The sequence below is a fragment of the Gopherus evgoodei genome, chromosome 4, assembly GCF_007399415.2.
Source record: "Gopherus evgoodei ecotype Sinaloan lineage chromosome 4, rGopEvg1_v1.p, whole genome shotgun sequence".
NCBI classification, from domain to species: domain Eukaryota; kingdom Metazoa; phylum Chordata; order Testudines; family Testudinidae; genus Gopherus; species Gopherus evgoodei.
This window is the reverse complement of record NC_044325.1, coordinates 118,358,479-118,376,254: the sequence shown is the minus strand read 5'-3', so window position 1 is coordinate 118,376,254 and position 17,776 is coordinate 118,358,479. Positions and strand designations below refer to the sequence as shown.

Genomic DNA, 17,776 nt, shown 5'->3' with positions numbered 1-17,776 from the left:
ATCAATGATTTAGATAATGGCATAGAGAGTACACTTATAATATATGTGAACAATACTAAGCTGGAAGGTTGGATTAAAATTCAAAATGATCTGGACAAACTGGAGAAATGGTCTGAAATAAATAGAATGAAATTCAATAGGACAAATGCAAGTACTTCACTTAGAAGGAACATCAGTTGCACACATACAAAATGGAAAATGACTGCCTAGGAACAAGTACTGGAGAAACGGTTCTGGGGTTTATTGTGGATCACAAGCTAAATATGAGTCAACAGGTAATGCTATTGAAAAAAAATTAGCAGGAGCGTTGTAAGCAAGATATGAGAAATATATTCTGCTGTACTCTGTGCTGATTAGATTCAACTGGAGTACTGTGTCCAGTTCTGGGTGCCACATTTCAGGAAAGATGTGAAAAAAATGGAGGAAATCCACTGAAAAGCAAACAAAATGATTTAAAGGTCTAGAAAATACGACCTAAGAGGGAAAATTGAAAAAAACTGAGTTTGTTTCGTATGAGGAAGAGAAGACGAGAGGGGACATGATAACAGTTATTTCAAGTACATAAAAGGTGTTACAAGAAGGAGGGAGAAAAAAATGTTCTCCTTAACCTATGAGGAGTCCAGCAAGAAGCAAAGGGCTTAAATTGCTGCAAGGGAGGTTTAAGTTGGACATTAGGAAAGCTCTGGAATAAATTGCTCAGGGAGGTTGTGGAATCTCCACCACTGGAGATTTTTAAGAGCAGGTTAAACAAAGATCTGTCAAGGATGGTCTAAATAATACTTAGTCCTGCCATGAGTGCAGGGGACTGTAGCAGATGACCTCTTAAAGTCCCTTCCAGTCCTACATTTTCTATGATTGTATGTGATGAACTTTAAGCTTAATTAGGGCCTAAATGTGTTTTTTATGGCTGAGACTGAGTTTTCAGTCCCAGGAACTTTTATAACGATATTATGCTCACCAAAACTGTCATGTATAGCACTGATTTTTAAAGTGTAATTACTGTGAAATAAAAAGCGTAAACTAGTGGTACCAGGCTAGAGTTTCTCTGACTGTCTTTGTACAACTATCACAGTTTGAGGTTTGTAGTTTGTAATATATAAGCCATGTGGCAACATGCTCCTGTTATTGTTTCTTTGTATACAAATTAAGATCCTGATTCTGCAAATCCATAGGTACTACTCCCAAATTTAAACAAGTGCATGCATTTTTGGTAGGATCAGGGCTTAAGATGATGCTGTCTGGAAACTTCAAGTATAAAATACATACGAAAAAAGATAACACACACACAACAACACACAAACTTGCCTGGGTACCATCATCTTTGGCTCTTTTAATAATGTTCTGACGTCCATCCACCCAATAAATCAGTTTATTCTAAGGGATCATAATCATTGGCCTTGACATTTCTTAGACCATGCATAGGAAGGATGATATCTGGACTTTGCTGGTCATCTGGTATCATCGACTGATGCAGACTTCTGGCTAAACAGCAAGAAGCTGGTGGGGAGCTGAAACAAATCCACAAAATGCATAAGAAACGAAATGCAACATAGCCCCCAAGTACACTGGTAGCAAATCATTAGCCATGTAAAAAAATATTTAAAGGAAAAATTCTACAGGACTGAAAAGAAAAATCTAGAGGTGTGAAAAATGATCACAAGTTGATATTCTTGCTATTAAATCTTAAGTCCCATTTTTGCTCAAAATTTCATAGTTTTGGAGGATGAGCCCAACACTATCTCACTGAGATATTATTTCTCTTCACTATCAAGGAATACTCAAAATTACACAGCAGGCAACATGTGAATGGCATGATAATGCAGTCAGGCTAATAACGGTGAAGTTAGGAATCACACTACAGTCTTAAATGCAGGTACTCTTACATGTCATCCCTGGCTTGTTAAAGGTAACACGACATTCCCTTATTGCTTCTTTCTGATTCTGTACGTTTGGTGGTGGGAGTTGAGAGATCATTTGCTTTTCCCCAAGCACATTTTCTTCTCCTGCTTGTTTTTTCATTAGAAACATCAGACTTGGCTGGACGAGCTATATGGACCATTGGCTAACTAGCAGGATCATGACATCCCACGTACAGAGGAAGTGAAACCTGATTAATTGGGATGGGATTATTACCCAGAGGATTTAGAACCCTGTGTTTTTGTTTTTGCTAACACTTGTTTAACTAAAACACTTGGGAGAAAAGATGCTTTCATTTAGACTGTCACTCACACCCACCCATCCATTCCATTAAAGCCTGGGAAAGCTTCTAGTACACATCTGAGTCACCCTAGAAACACATCCAGCAAAACAAGACAGACTTGACAGTGCTGCTATTTCTAAGGCTTTAAAAAAACAACCAACTTTTCAGCTCTTCATTACGCATCATAGAAAGGGTACAAACCTTTTTTTCCCTGTTTGCTGGTCATCTTTAAAACCAATACCCTTGAGATGTATGTATATGAATCCTTCCCTTTCTATAGTAAAAGGAACCAGAAGCAGCAATGAGCTGCAAGTACTTAAGAATATCATAAGAAATAAAAGGACATACAACTGCAGTTCCTGCTGTTGGGATCCAAGGTATAATGAGAGGCACACCCACATCTATACCCATTTGGTATGGCAAGGCACAATTGTCCACAGTGCCCATTGCTTTGCATGCAGTCATTCAAGCCATCCTGACGTGAAGAGTGAAAGACCAATATGTCCATCACAAAATCCAAATGTCCTTGAATTAGCGTCCGGTTCTTCCCATTGGTCTTGTCTGCTCTTTCTATACTGTGAAGGTTCCAGGTCTGTCCAGTAGATGTAATCACTGTACTGTGTTAGTCCAAATGGATGAGGTAGATCATCTGCTATTATTTCCCTTTCTTGACCTGAAAAAGTAACTTCATACTGTTAGCACTAATCGTAAGTAATAACTGAAACTCAGTTGCAAAAAAAGTGACAAAAGGGTTATTTAATCCTGTGTGACTAAAATGTAATTTTTTAACTCCTTTGATTTTTGAAAGATAATTTGCTAAGGGTCAGTATCATGGAATTTGGGGTTCATAATTACACAATATCTTCCTCTGAAGAGGTAGCCACTAAGATCCCAATTCTGATACCTTTATTCCTACCAAGTAATATTTTACTTCAGAGGTAGTACCGCTGGAACTATTAAGTTTGTTAGTCTGTATCCACAAAAACAACAAGGAGTCTGGTAGTACCTTAAAGACTAACAGATTTATGTGGGCATAAGATTTTGTGAGTAAAAACCACTTCTTCAGGTGCAATGGAACTACTGTCATTTTAAGAAATATTACTTTGTGTCAGAGGCTTAACACCCCAAACAGAATCCTGAGAAAGGTCTTTAAGAACACCCTAATCCCCTGATAAATACTGGATCTGGATAAAAAATAAACTTAAAACACATACGAAACAAGTACTGTAAGCAACATGCTCCAAAGTACCACACAGATAATCTCTGGGATTCAGCAATAAAGCTGATCCAGGGAATTCTGAAGTTGGATTTAAGTTGTAAAAACCCACAGCTGCAATTTAAGAAGATGCAGATATTCAAAATGATTTCCTGTATTAATCTGGAAGGAATTCTAACACTCCCACACATGACACAGCTTAATTATTAAAGTTCATAATCTAAGGTTTTATCACCTTCTGGAGCATCAGGAACTGGCCAAGGTAGACTAGATCAACCATTATGGAAAACCCCATTGTACTGTAATCAATGGAGCAATGGCAGTTTATACCAGCTGAGGATGTACTACTAAATGTCTTCATGGTTTAAAATAATATTTTTGATTAGTAAGTGTGTCTTTTGAATGCCCTGCTTTTTTTCATGAGTTGGCCTAGTCTAGGGGAGGGAAGAAAAGCTTAGACATGGGAATAAAAAGCCATCTTACTACATTTTTTTTTTAAATTTACTTACCCTAGACAGCGAGTTACCAATGAACACACTTTATTTGATCTAGTTGAGTTGAAATTTATGTTGTTTTTTGCTAGTTCCCAGGTTACGTAAACAAAACCCGAAGAAGGGGGTGTTTTTACATGCTGTGTAGTGTTTGAGAGCAGGCTGGGAACACCCCTTGTTTACAAATTTAAGATTGCTTTGGCCACTGCTGCTGTGCACTGGGCAGACATACTTCATCCCACACCACCCACCCAGATTCTTTTCTGGATAGGATCCTCAGTGTGCATCATTGCATACTGCACGCAATGTTTTGTCACTTTACTTTCATGCAGTTACACTTCCCCTACCCAATGAGTTTGTTAAAATTCCACCCAGAGTTCTTGCAAACCTCCTTACATGTCATTAACTATGTGTCACTGTCAACTTCAACAGTTCACTGTCTGCTTCCTCCTCCAAAGTGATTAATGTAGTAAGTGATTGTAGTCCCAGTGTTAGCACCAGTTTAATTTACCAGAGCTGATATAATCTCTCTCCAGTCTGAGAAGCAGCCATGGGTACTGAATTTCCCCTCAGTACCACAAAAAGTTTTTAATCCATTCCAGAAATCTGCCTCTTGCCCTTTGGTGATTTAGTTCCCTTATCAATCTGACGAGGGATCCTATTGAAAGCTTTTGATAAAAATTTACTTCGGTGGAAGAAATAACCATAATAAAAATTTCAAGCAGTGACATACATTTGGTAGGGCATTTCTCATATACTTTTCACAGGAATGAATGTAAGACTTGCAATCACTGAAAGCCCTTGGAAAAGCTGTGGATTATGAAAGTCTTTCAGAATCATACAGCTATTTTATGATGCTTCAGAGGTTGTCTTCCCCCTCCCCGGTAGCTCATTTACTTACATCCTGTGTAACAGCAGCTCAAGCACTCACTGCCAGCCGACAATGGCAATGCTATATCACAGCCAGGGTACAGACCATCACGTACGTAAACCAGAGTTAATACTGATCCTAATGATATATAAGTGGTTTCTAGTTTTTCTTGTGTTTTCACCTGTGTCCATACAGGATTATTGAAGTAAATGCAGCTATGTTAAATTCAACATGTTTAGCTCAGGCACAGGTGCTGGAACAATTTTTATAGTGGGGGTGCTGTGAGCCATTGAACCATACTGTAAGCCCTGTATAGGAGGGAAAGCACTTCAAGCAGAGGGTGCAGCAGCATCCCCTGTAGCTCTAGCTTCAGCACCTGTGAGCTCAGGAGTGGATATTTGGGGTTCTCCTGCTCAGTACATTGTGGAAAAAAAAGGAGGCAAGAAAGCCACAAAGTACTGCTGCTAGTTACATGGTTTCCTAAAACACATTTCTTCAAGATGTGCCAGGGGCTCTTGTGTCCTTGTTGTCCAAGACCATGACATGTCTTACAATTTTTATTACTTAAATAAGCAGTGTTTGCGTGTGATCTAAGCACAGAAAAAACATCTAAAACTTTCTTGAAGAAAATAGATTTCTCATGTCCCCAAACGCCAAGCTGCCAAAATAAAGCTTTAAAAGTTTCATTCCAAATTGTAGCTTTTCATGGAAAATTAAACAAGGCCTGAAAATAAGGGCTTAATATGGAATTACCTGTTCATCAACAATAATGTCACAGCAGTGACTCTGAAGTAGTTAATATAAATGCCATGATAGGTTTACCTTTTGCCACATACTTTTAATACAGAAATTCTAGCGGTATTAATTCATATCTAACCAAGACAGCATGGTCTATGGAAACAAACATGGGATAGGGAACTCAGGAACTCCTAGATTTTAACTCAGATTGCCATCAGTTTGTTGTGTAGCATCGGGCAGTTCATTTAACTCTCCAGGTCTCAGTGTCTTTGTCCAAAAATTTGAGATAATTCTGTCTACCTCATCTGGCTTTCTGAGGAATAGTTAACCTTTATAAGGCACTTTAGATGTAAAGATCTACACAAAGTGCTAAATACAATATGATCTGTTCCCTCCTTTATTCAATTAGCTAGCTTGTCAGTGTTAATGTAAAGATTTAATAAGCCTTAACTGCAGAAAAGCTTTTGAAGTTCTAATAAATTCTCATAGGAAAACACATGTAAATGTTGGGAAATTAATTCTATAAAATGTTTAGCTAACTGTACAGTGTCATTACAACAACCAAGAATGCAGGTCATAAAGATGTATTTTGATTTGAATTCTGAATTAGCAGAACCAGTCTGTGGCTGGAATCTGGCTTGGATGGGGACAAGGTTGTGGAATTAGGCGACAGAATTAGGTGTGCGGACTCACAGATTGGTCCAGCTTAATTGGCCCCTAAAGGCAAAAAGATTCAGTTGTCCTAACCTGGAGAAATAAAGAGACTGAGACTGTCTCTTTGCTCTGGTAAAAGACATGGGTAATTTAATATCAGCAACAGAAGAAAGAGATTAAAATAATCTCTCTGGTATAGGATTTTAGTCAGAAAAATAGAATGTTTGTTTTACTTTCCCTGCATTTATAATTTTTAAAGTGCAGTTTCTCTGTTACCCTATGGGAAATGCTTTAGAAAGGCTGGTTCATTTTTTTTACGAATTTATTACTACTTTAAAGGTTTACCTCACAATTTTGTTAAACTTGCAAATAAAGTTTATGCATGTTTAATGTCATTATCATGTGTATTTTACTTTACTACTCTCCAAAATATTAATTAGCACACACTAGAATGGTGGTAGGAAATTTAAGTCTAATTCAACCACTTCCAACATGCATTAAATAGCTTGGATAAAAAAAAAAAAGCCATGACTTAACCCTTAGCTGTAAGCCTGTCATGCAAGAAGAATAAAGGTTAGTTTGGAGGCAACCAACTCCAATTTTTAATTAAACCCTCTAAAAGAAAAATCTACCAAATTCCCTTACAGGGTGCTCACAGTTCTGTACAAGACACCATGATGTGTGTTTCTTTGAATATAACAATAGATTACCTAGCATGTTTGATGACTCAATCATACTTGTATCTAGGTCAGTCCAATATAATCTTTGGTCTGCATAGTCAATAGTTAAATCATTGGCACGTCCCACTTTATCAACCAAAGTGATGCTGTTTGTCCCATCCATATATGCTCGAACGATCCTTGGTTTACCTCCCCACTCTGTCCAGTACATATAACTGCAATCAAAAAAGAGAAGAAAAACAGGCACCAGTTTATGATATGGATTCAAATCCAGCTTCTGTACCCAGAGCCCCAGAGACTTTAGCTGCTATGGTAACTGGTATGCTATCAATCAATAAAATTATATACATAAATATTTAATTTCATTGAGTTCAAGTTAAGCATGTGTGCTATGATGGGCAGGGCCAGAGTCCTTGGCACAGGATTGTGCAGGATCAAGCCCAGTACTCCTTAAGTCTGCTACTATCTCTACCACTGCATGCCTCCTTGTGACTAATTGCTTCATTCTTTCAGATGAGAGATAAAACCAGGGCCCTGACACCTGTGGTGCTGAACGGCATTGTGGAATTTTTATAATCAGTAAGGGTATTAAGCTTGGTGTCCTAATCAGATTCAGGTGTTGCAACCTAACTAAATTCCTCTGCAGTTACAACTGAATAGAAGTAAATGCCACTTTACTTCCTGCCGTTGGTATGAATGTGTTTGACATTTGAATTCCACCCCAGAAGTACTCAGATTTCAGCTGTCAATGAAGTGAATTCAACATGTTCTAAAACAGGGACACGTCACACAATACATCCCTCGATTTTTCTAATTTACATTTGACTCACACTTACTGCAAATTGGAATATCCCATGTAACTGTATGCAGCCAATTAGTGTGTGTTAAATTATTTGAAACAATAAAGACAGCAAAAGTTAATTGATGGGGATTTAAAATTTTGCTTTATAGGCCCTATCCATTTTTCCCAGAGGTACTATGGTGATTACTCTATTAATGGCTATAAAGTGCTTTGAGATCCCTTGATGAAATGGTGCTAGAGAAATACAAAGTATGCTGTAAAAGTCTATGCTATTAATTATTGTTACGCTCATCGAACAATAAATAATGTTCCTTACCCTTTAGTAGGATCAAGAGCCAAAGACCTTGGGTTATCCAAATCCTTCCACACAAGAACCTGTCTATACTGTCCATCCAGGCGCGCTACTTCAATTCGATTGGTTCCAGTATCTGCCCAGTAAAGGTTCTTTCCCATCCAGTCTACTGCCATTCCCTCAGGGTAGTCTAACCCAAACTCAATCACATGTTCAACAGAGCTCCCATTCATGAATGCCCGGCTTATGGTCTGGAAAGCAATTGTGTGGAAATATTAATGTACCTTATGGACACACATCAAATTAGGGGATCAAAATTCTGAGGGTTATTGTTCAACAAAAATTCAAATGTAAACCCCCAAGCATTAAATGCTGAAAGTATTTGCAATTCATATTTATATAATCTATACTGATAACAGAAACATATTAAATCACAAGATAAAGAAGGCCTGAATTTTCAGAAATGACTAGTGATTTTGGATACCCTCTTCAAGAGGCATGAAGGGATGTGATTTACAGAAAGTGCTAAGCATGCACCCTCTCAATATCAGGTCCCTTCAAAGGGTCTCAAGGTAGGCACTCAGGTATTCCTCCCACCCCACATACCTGTTCACTTTTAAAATTTTGGCTCATATTCTTTTCTTTGTTTATTCTTTGCAGTGTTTTCAACCTATATAGGAATGTATCTTCATTTGGAGAAGGGAATTAGCTGATTGGTTTTCTTATATTAGTCAAAGTTTGTCTCAGCATTAACGAGGAGTGAGAGTTTGCTGGTTCTACCTAAAATTCAGTTATATACACTTAACAGAGCTGGCCATGCAGCAAGGAATATGTACATTGTACACAAGAAACCAGTGATAACAATGTGCATGTAAAACGGCCACCCTATGGTATCTAGTGATATCATCTGGAGCCAGAATACAATTTCTGCTCTCCATTTAGGGACCAAGTCCATTCCGAGTAGCCACTTTACACAGCTTATGTCTACTTCACTACTCAATTTCATGACAACTTGAAAAAACTAATGAATTAACATACTGGGAGATAGGAGGACTCCTTTTAATTTCAAGGTGAGCGAGTTGGTGTGCGCACAAGTGAGAGTGCGAAGGAAAGATGTTGCCTTCTAGGATTGACCTATAAAAAGGATAGCAGTAGAATGTTCTACCAACAGCTAAGGGAGCACTAGTTCCATTTCCCAAAGTGCACTGAGATTTATTTAGTAATTGTGTGTGTGGTCTGGAGCACATGAATTTATTACATTGGCACAGTTCCAAGTGGAAAGGTGTCCACACACCAAAACCACTACCAGCATTGAACAGACACCTGAGTTAGCCTCAGTAGGTTCTGAAAGCTGTGGAAACTGAACTATCCCCATGATCCCTAAAAGTGATCCCTGCCCTGTTACAGCTGAAGCACTCTGGCAGAAGAGCTTCCACAGTTTGTGGTGTACCTATTAAGAAGCTAAACAGAAGAGTTCATTTTCCAATTATATCAATGACATTTTCCACCACTGATAAATTCATGTAAAAGAAAACAAAACAACAGTGATGGATGATACAACACTCTCCTTCGCCTCCATCTAGATATAAACCAGAAATGTCACATATCAAATTTCAAACTGCTGCCGAAACACATTGATATTTTTCAGCGTGAAAACTTTGTAAGCTCCCTCACTGAAACGTAGCAAGTGGGAGCCACAGCTAAGGATAAGAGAACCAAGGTTTACTTGCCAAATTTTAATATTTTTACTAGAATAGATTCCAAATGTGGCACCAAGATTTAGACATCTGATATAGTATGTGCTATATTATATAACAAACAGATTTTTGTTAGATTAAAGGGACTATACTGTGGCTTCATATTCAGGGAATTCAAATGTTAATAATACCTTTAAGCTAATATCAGTCCAATAGATTCTATTATCAGACACATCAAAATCCAGAGCAGATGCCTCTTTGACACCAGTGAGAGGAATAGCTACATCATTATTGTTGGTTTCAAGGGAAATCCTATGAATTGCTGCTCTGCTGGTGAAAACAAGGAAGGCTTCAGGAATGATGCAGGTCTTCATGTCGCTCAGCAACTCCAGCCCTATGGGACAAGCACATCTGGTCTCCAGAGGTGTGAAGAAACACAGATGGCTGCAGCCTCCATTATTCTCAGCACAAGGATTGGTTCCTGAAAAGGAGACATTGGTCAATTAAAGATAAAACTGTCTGGGATGGAACCACAGGCAATGTATTTACAGACTTATGAGATAATGTATTACTGTAAATGTCAACAGGGAGTCCAAAAATCAACTCAGATCTTTTCCTCTCAACCCAAGGATTTAAAGGCTAGTATTAGTCTTCTTATAACATCGATAACTTCTCCAAATATTTTCTTCTGTTCTTCTCCACAGACTTCATTCCTGTACTAAAAACAGACAGTTGTGTTTGTTTTGTCTGTTTATTTTTGGCCAGGCAACTGATCTTCACCTCAGTTGAATTTTTAAGTGTGCTTGAGTTCAATGATATGCACTGGTGAGAACAGAGCTCAACAACTGCAGCCCCTTTTCCCAGCTGTTAAATCCAATCAACTGCTGAGATTCATTATTAAGCATAATTCCAATAAGATCATCACCCTCCCCCCATTTTGGTCAAGTAAACCAGAGTGCCTATGAACAAATGCTAAGGGGTCGGCAGGAGGCGGGGTGGGGATGGAGATGGGAGCGGAGAACAAAATGAATGCCCCTTTTCAGCTGTTGCAAACAGAGATACAGCCATTTTTAAAATATTGCTGCTATGGTTAAGTCTCAAAAGTCAGTCCACTCCAAGTTTAGTTTTCTTTTATAGGGGACAAAAGATTCCAGACCTGACCCTCAGCTGGTATACGTCAGCCTAGCTCCACTGAATTCAGTGGAGCTACGTTGATTCATACCGGCGGATGATCTGGCTCTCCATCATGTACAAATATTTTCATTGTTATGGTTATTTTGTGTGGCTTCATTGCAGAACTTTGCACCCTTCCAGGCCTATTTAAAGAGAGTGACCTTGATAAACAAGCTAATATGATGGTTTTTTTTAAATGTATGTAACCAAAGTAAATATTCAGGGGCAAACTAGAGTGATATTATAAAATGACCACAAAAATATTTCTATAAATCTATTATCTTTACGCATACATTCATGGTGTAGCGAGGGGGCCCCACTCCCCGGCGCTCCTGAGGAGAACAGGCCAGAAAGGGCGCGGCCGTGGGCAGAGCCCCCGCCGCCTGTCCCCGCCTCCCGGAAGTAAAGGGGCAGGACAGGAAGTCCAAGGCCACCGCCGCTTGTCCCCGCCCCCCGGAAGTCAAGGGGCGGGACAGGAAGTACAAAAGCCCGGCCCCAAGGCTCAGTTAAAGAGAGGCGGCCAGAGAGAGCAGACGCTAGGGCCTGAGCTCCCGCTGGGCCCGGCCTACCCCGTGCCCAATATCTGGAGGGGTACTGGCCTGACCTGCCCTGGGGCCAGCACTCAGAGGAGCCGACTGAGCGGTCCGACGCTCGGCCTGTGGAGGAGCTGCCTGGACCTCCCGACGCCCAGTACCCCGAGGAGTGGACTGGACCTCCCGACGCCCAGTACCCCGAGGAGTGGACTGGACCTCCCGACGCCCAGTACCCCAAGGAGTGGATCGGACCTCCCGACGGTGGACACCCTGAGGAACCCATGGTCTGGGACGCCCTGGACGACGCTGGCAGAGGGCAGGTACCCAGCGAGGGGGAGGTTGGAAGTGGCCCGGGGGCAGCCGACCCCAGTCAGGCTGCAGGCTCGCCTGAGCCAATGACAGTGTGTTTCGGTCAGGATTCCCCACTGACCGTCCGCAGTGTTAATAGCTGCCAGGGCCCCGGGCTGGAACGCAGTGGAGTGGGAGGGCCTGCGTTCCCCCTGCCACCCCTCCAAGGGTGGCAGACTCCCCCTCCCCTGACCTGAGGAGGCCGTCTCAGTTACCTTGTTGCTCAGCCCCTGCTGAAAGGCCTGAGCATAGACTGTGTGTGTTGCCACGCCCCGCCCAAGGGCCGGGGCATACTTATATACTGTTCTCTCGTGCTCAACCCCGCAGCAAGGGACGGGCCTGAGGCAGAAGGAGTGAGGCGAGCTGGTGTGGCTCCCCTCCCCCCTCAAGGAGGGTCGAGCCCCGGCCGCGCTCTACTACACATGGGCTTGGGTAGTTTAGCACAAAATTTAATTTGCAGTATCTGTCTGATACTGGAGTGTTATGGTATTTGCTGCATTAGGGAATTACCCATTTCACAGCATATCATGTTACAAACTGAGGGCTAAATTACAGTACCCCCATGATTCACAAAAAGTATGGAGATCAGTACAAGAGAGGGCATGATATTGCTATATGCTGAGCATCTCCTGAGAGGTGCTCAGTACCCTTGACCACTACAGTAGTATCTTAAGACCTCCTCACTCAAGTCAGAGCTCCATTGTGCCAGACAGTGTATACATGCGTGGAGTGAATGAGTTGCTGCCACTAAGAGCTAATGAAGTCAGTAAGAGTTCAGGCTGCTTGGCAACTCACAGGACATGCTCAGCACCTTGCAGGTTTCAAAGCCACTTCCCTAGGGCCTGAAACCAGTTCCAGTGCTCCTATTCCTACACTGAAGCTCTTCTAGGATGAACTAAGAGTGGGATCAGGTTAGAGATCCCAGTTGCTGTTAAATGTGGCATCATTCAATTTCTTTTTTAGTGCCAGGCCTGGGTCTAGATTTAAGTGCCTCTCTTTGAGTTCAGGTGGCCTTGTTCTGACTGCAAGCCACAGAACAAGTTCCTTAGTTGTTCTCCAACTGAACCCAGTACAGAATATTGTCCTATCTTGGGGGACTCACAGTCTGAAAATCATCAGACGTTTGTGCTGGAAAAACAAGGTGACAACAGGAAAAACAAATATGTCCCCCAAGGAAATAGGGTTTTAAATTCACTGTGCTCCCAAAAGATCTCACAGTGAGCTTCAACCCACAACTTTTTCTCTGCCTCCCCAAGCAAGATAATTCCACGGGACCACTGGAGTCCTGGCTGGGCCTTTCCTCTGCCCTTTCTCAGCAATTTGCAGGTGGTTCTTCCTCTCTTCTGGGGCTCTGAGGTCACGAGGGCTAGTGTGCACGTCCTGCTTTCCCAGTTCTCAGGCCGTACGAGATAAACTGCCTGCTTGCAAGACTCTCAGCTCTTATTCTTCCTCATTGGTCTGCTGCACAGAGCAGCTTCTTGCCTTTCTAGTAGTATGTACAGATTACTGTGGATAAAGGCAGCAACAGCGTGACAGACATATGTACACAGTCTGTCACAGCCATGCGTCGGAAGCAAGAGGGGACACAGTGGAAGAGATATTACTGTGACCAGAGGGGACAGTAAGGGACATGCACAGGGGATGCCTAACTGTATAGGGGTGCAGGTGTAACAATTGGGGCAGACAAAAACTTAGTGAGGGAAAACTGGTAGGGCCTTAGTGGTAGTACTTGATTTGGATCTCCTTACCACCTCCCCATCCCCACTAGCAAGAGTATATGAACGAGTAGACAATTCCTCCTCAGTTAAATATGGAAATTAAATCCCTGTTACATATCACAACACGTGACAGAAGTGCTGCAAAGGATTTATGTTTACTGTCACTAAGAAGTCAGGAAGACACAGCAGCAGGAACTACAGCATTTTGTGGAATTCTGAATACAAGCCAGGGAAATCACGCACATCTTGTCATATCACTCTTAGCTTGTGGCAGGATATGCCTTAGGTTGACCATTACAGAGGAAAAAGCATGGAGAAGGTGTTTGATAGATGTTCATCCTTTCACTGAAATGCTGTAATAGGCTACAAAACTTTGCCTCCTCACTGACACAGTGAACGAATAGTTGCCTATTGTTTAAGAATATTAGAGCAAGAAAACTGCTTCCATTCTGCTTATTGCATTAATCTGCAATTTCAGAATAAATTATCGGGTGTATTTTCATACATGATAGTTTTTTGATGGCAAACCTCATGAAAGCAGGCTTTTCTCTTTTGATATTTTCACTATGCTAGCTTCACAAAACAGGTATTAGAGCATATTAGAACATGATTATTCCAGTCAAAAGGGGTGAATGTTATTGTTTAACAAAAGCAAAACCCTCTGGGAAAAGTGTCTCAATTCCATTTCACGTTGCTCATGCTTACCAAACACTTTGGTCACACTTGCTGCTTTGAGGCCCATTAGGTCTGGCAACTGATCTATGATGATATCCCTGCTTGCTCTTATTTTGTGAACTCTTTCAATACTTCGTCTCTGCCAGTCTGTCCAGTAGATGTAGTCTCCCAGCAAAGTAAACCCAAATATATGAGGAAGCTTATCTTCTAGTAGAGTTTTTCTCATTGTTCCGTCAACGTTTATTACCTATGGAGCAGACAAGAGGAGAGGAAAAACCATCACTTCTAATACAATAGAAGAAACGAATCTGATCATATTTTGACCTGAAGGTGCTTTTGCCACTCCAGTAAGCCTATCTAGAGACCACTTGCCTCTGGAAACAAAAACCTCATGCTCTGTATGAATGTATTTAGGAAATGGTGTAACACAAATTAAGTGCTAACATCTCTAGACAAAGAAGGAACAACTCTTCTACCACATAACATTTAAGGTGAGGAGGCAGCCATGCAGTCTCCGTCCACCATATTACCTATACATAGAGCTTGTTAGAAAATGGATTTCCATTCTGCAAACAATTTTGAGATTTCAAAAAAGAAACAAAAATTCATCCCAAATTGGGAAGAAAAGCCAAAATTCCATTATTTTTCTTAAATTAAATTCCGAAAAAAATTCATTTCAGGTCAACTGGAACATTTCCTTTAAATAGATTTTAATTGCTTTATTTTTATTTTGATCATAACACAAAAAGTAATTTCAAACTGAAAATTGAAACTTTCCATTCTGAAAGTGTCCAAATGGGATGTTTCAACATTTTTGAATTTTTTCCCCATTTTTTTCTAAACAAAATCTCACAGAAATGTACACAACTTGGTGAAAAATTCCACTATCACTGAAACGGCGTTATTGGTCAGAAAATCATTTTGACAAACATTTTTTGACAAATCCTAATTTAAAAATAAAAGGTAAATGGATTTAGTTCAAAGAGCAAATTTCAGATTGACAAGCCTGGAAGTAGTCATTTTCCATTTACCCTCTAAACTGACATAGTATAAGCAATGTAAATCCCATGAATGTCACTCCTGGTCTGAAGTAGCCACCCCCACGGTAGTTCATTCTTTATGTCCATTCAGTGTGCATTCCATGATTTCATAGCTGTGGAATCTTGCTTCAAAATGTAAGCCTTACTGTGAAAATAATTGTTTCCAGCTCTTACAGTTGTGAAGATAATCTTCGCGATGTGAAATGAGTGCGAACTGATGCAGAGCTGTCTTCCTAAGATGACAGACAGGTTGAAATCACAGACGTGTGAGACGCCCCAAGCACCCAACAATGAACATTTAGGTGTCAACACTTAACTATTTCACTTCTGAGTGTTTTAGCCCAAACCTCCAGTTATGATTAACATGTTTGTCCATCTTTGCTAGATACAATGGAAAACACTGGAGCCAGATGGTGGTTGTAAAGGGTTGATGGGGAAGATGGGGAAATTAGGAGTTCTTGCATGCACGCACACACATACACACACTACCCATAGCCACAAACTTAAAGCCACATCCACCTGGCTCTACAAAGTGGAAAGACAGAGAAAAATTTCAATCATCTCCTATGTGATCAAACTGCCTCCTATACGTTCTCAGGAATCAAAAGCCCTAGCTAACCCTTCCTATGCAGTTGTCAAAGCCTTCAGTTTCCACCTCCTCCCCAATGATTATTATAATGTAGTTATATATTTTGTAAAATAATTCTGTCTTACCTTGAAAATTTAGTGTGTGGGTGGCATAAAGTAAGCTTGTGGTTGTAATATGAAACTAACATAGGGAACATTGTCCTGGCTACTATATATTTTCCAGTGTCATTCAATAAAAAGTCTCCATCATTAAATTTAAGTGGTTGCAAAATATCTAGGCTGCCAGAGAAACCACAGAGAACCTTGCCACAGAACTCAGGCACAGCTTGCTGCAGAGTACAGAAGACCCTATATACGTGGCCATCCTACTGCCAATAGATAGTGGTAATGAGTACCTGTGAAACAGTGATCAAAAAGGGACAGACTTTGTATTTCATTATCCATACCCTGGGCCATTCAGTTTCTTTTATGTTCAGTATTTCTGAGATCTATCTAGGTAACTACATGGTCCTTATCACTGTAGCATTTGAGCACCACACAATCATTAGATTTTATTCTCAAGAACACTCCTGTGTGGGAGGAAACTATCCCCATTTTACAGGTGGGGAGGCGAGACATGGGGCAGATTAAGTGACTTGACCTAGGTTACACAGGAAGGCTGTGGCTGAGCTAGAAGTTTAACTCAGGTCTGCTGAGTCCCAGTCCAATGCTTCATCCACTTGACTATCCTTCCTATACCAGATGGTCCTTTATCGTCTTAAAGTTATTCTATACAGAAGCTGCTTATTATCATCATTTGGAGATTTTTTCAGCACCAGGATATTAAAATTGTAAAGCATGTGGAGGTAACCATTCTTTGTTTAATGATATTTCCATTTTCTTGTGACTCAAAGAAAGAGTGCCAAGGTAGATTAAAAATGATTCACTACAATCATTTGGCCTTAATAACATGCTAACACCATTGTTGTTCCATTAAATGCCTGATTATATATTGGGGAGCCACAAGGCACCCATAAATTCTATAATAAGTTTCAATGTAGACAGCCTGAAAACAATTAGATGACTAGCTTGAATGCTATGTGCATACAGTGCAGACACACGCAGACAAGCTTGTAACAGGTTGACTCTCAATTGTCAGGCTTCCATTAAGTTAGAACCTTGAAATTTGGTGTACTCATTCATGATGGGCTTCTGAACAAACAGAAAAAAAAACTCTCAGATTTAAAAATTTCTGTCATAGCTCTGCAAAAGACATACACAAATTTACAAATGTTATATGCATTTCTTTCATGACAAAGTTATGTTGGGCATGAGGCTTCCAGTTTGGAGATATTAAGGCATCCTCTGCTCACCAGTTCTGGTTAATGGATTGTAACCAAGAAAATTCTTAACGGCTAGCAAATGCACGATCTCATCCAGTCAAAGGGTAGAGAGCTGTCAACTACTGTACATATATCTGTACCATATAGAAATCCCTGCTATAACGCATTGACTCCACCTTGCAGATTATGGTAGGAATTAAAGACATTTTAAAGCATTTTTTAAGACTGCATGTGAATTTTAAGGCTACCTAGCAACTAACATTAACTTAAATATACTGCAGCATGTATTTACTGCTTACTGTATTAAATATAAAGGCAAAGCAACAGACTCCTAAAATCTGTCACACAACCCTAAATGTGTAGCTCCAAAAGGAAATCACAGTGTTCTGCAAAGAATTAATGGCATAAACTCTACATAAGAGAGCCAATTATTGCCCATCTCTTCTTTCTGTTTTCCTGAAACAGGAAATAATTTAAACATTTTTTTTAAATTACATTTTTAAAAACAGAAAGGGAAAAGTGTAGAAAAAAGAGGAAGAGCAGACAAGTGGTACACAGGTAGCATTTTGATGCATGGAGATAGATAATCCACTCGCGAGACATCCTGGAGCTATGAAAGAGAGGTAAATCAATGAACTCCTTTCAGATGAAAGTCTCCTGCTTGAGATAGCTAAAAATAACATTACCAATCCTTACACCGGGAAGTTTTGGGGAAGTTTTGTATTAACCATAATTTCC

The 17,776-nt window shown here is 40.3% G+C and overlaps 1 protein-coding gene across 1 annotated transcript in view; it reads right to left on the bottom strand.

Annotated features, from left to right (window-relative positions):
- LRP5 (LDL receptor related protein 5) overlaps positions 1-17,776 on the bottom strand; it is a 255,556-nt gene that overhangs the window by 39,505 nt on the left and 198,275 nt on the right. Inside the window, 10 exon segments of the mRNA XM_030562148.1 lie at positions 1,306-1,371; positions 1,373-1,469; positions 1,471-1,508; positions 1,745-1,764; positions 2,549-2,789; positions 2,791-2,873; positions 6,881-7,065; positions 7,969-8,195; positions 9,833-10,122; positions 14,119-14,335. Of these exon segments, the coding sequence (XP_030418008.1) occupies positions 1,306-1,371; positions 1,373-1,469; positions 1,471-1,508; positions 1,745-1,764; positions 2,549-2,789; positions 2,791-2,873; positions 6,881-7,065; positions 7,969-8,195; positions 9,833-10,122; positions 14,119-14,335 (1,464 nt within the window).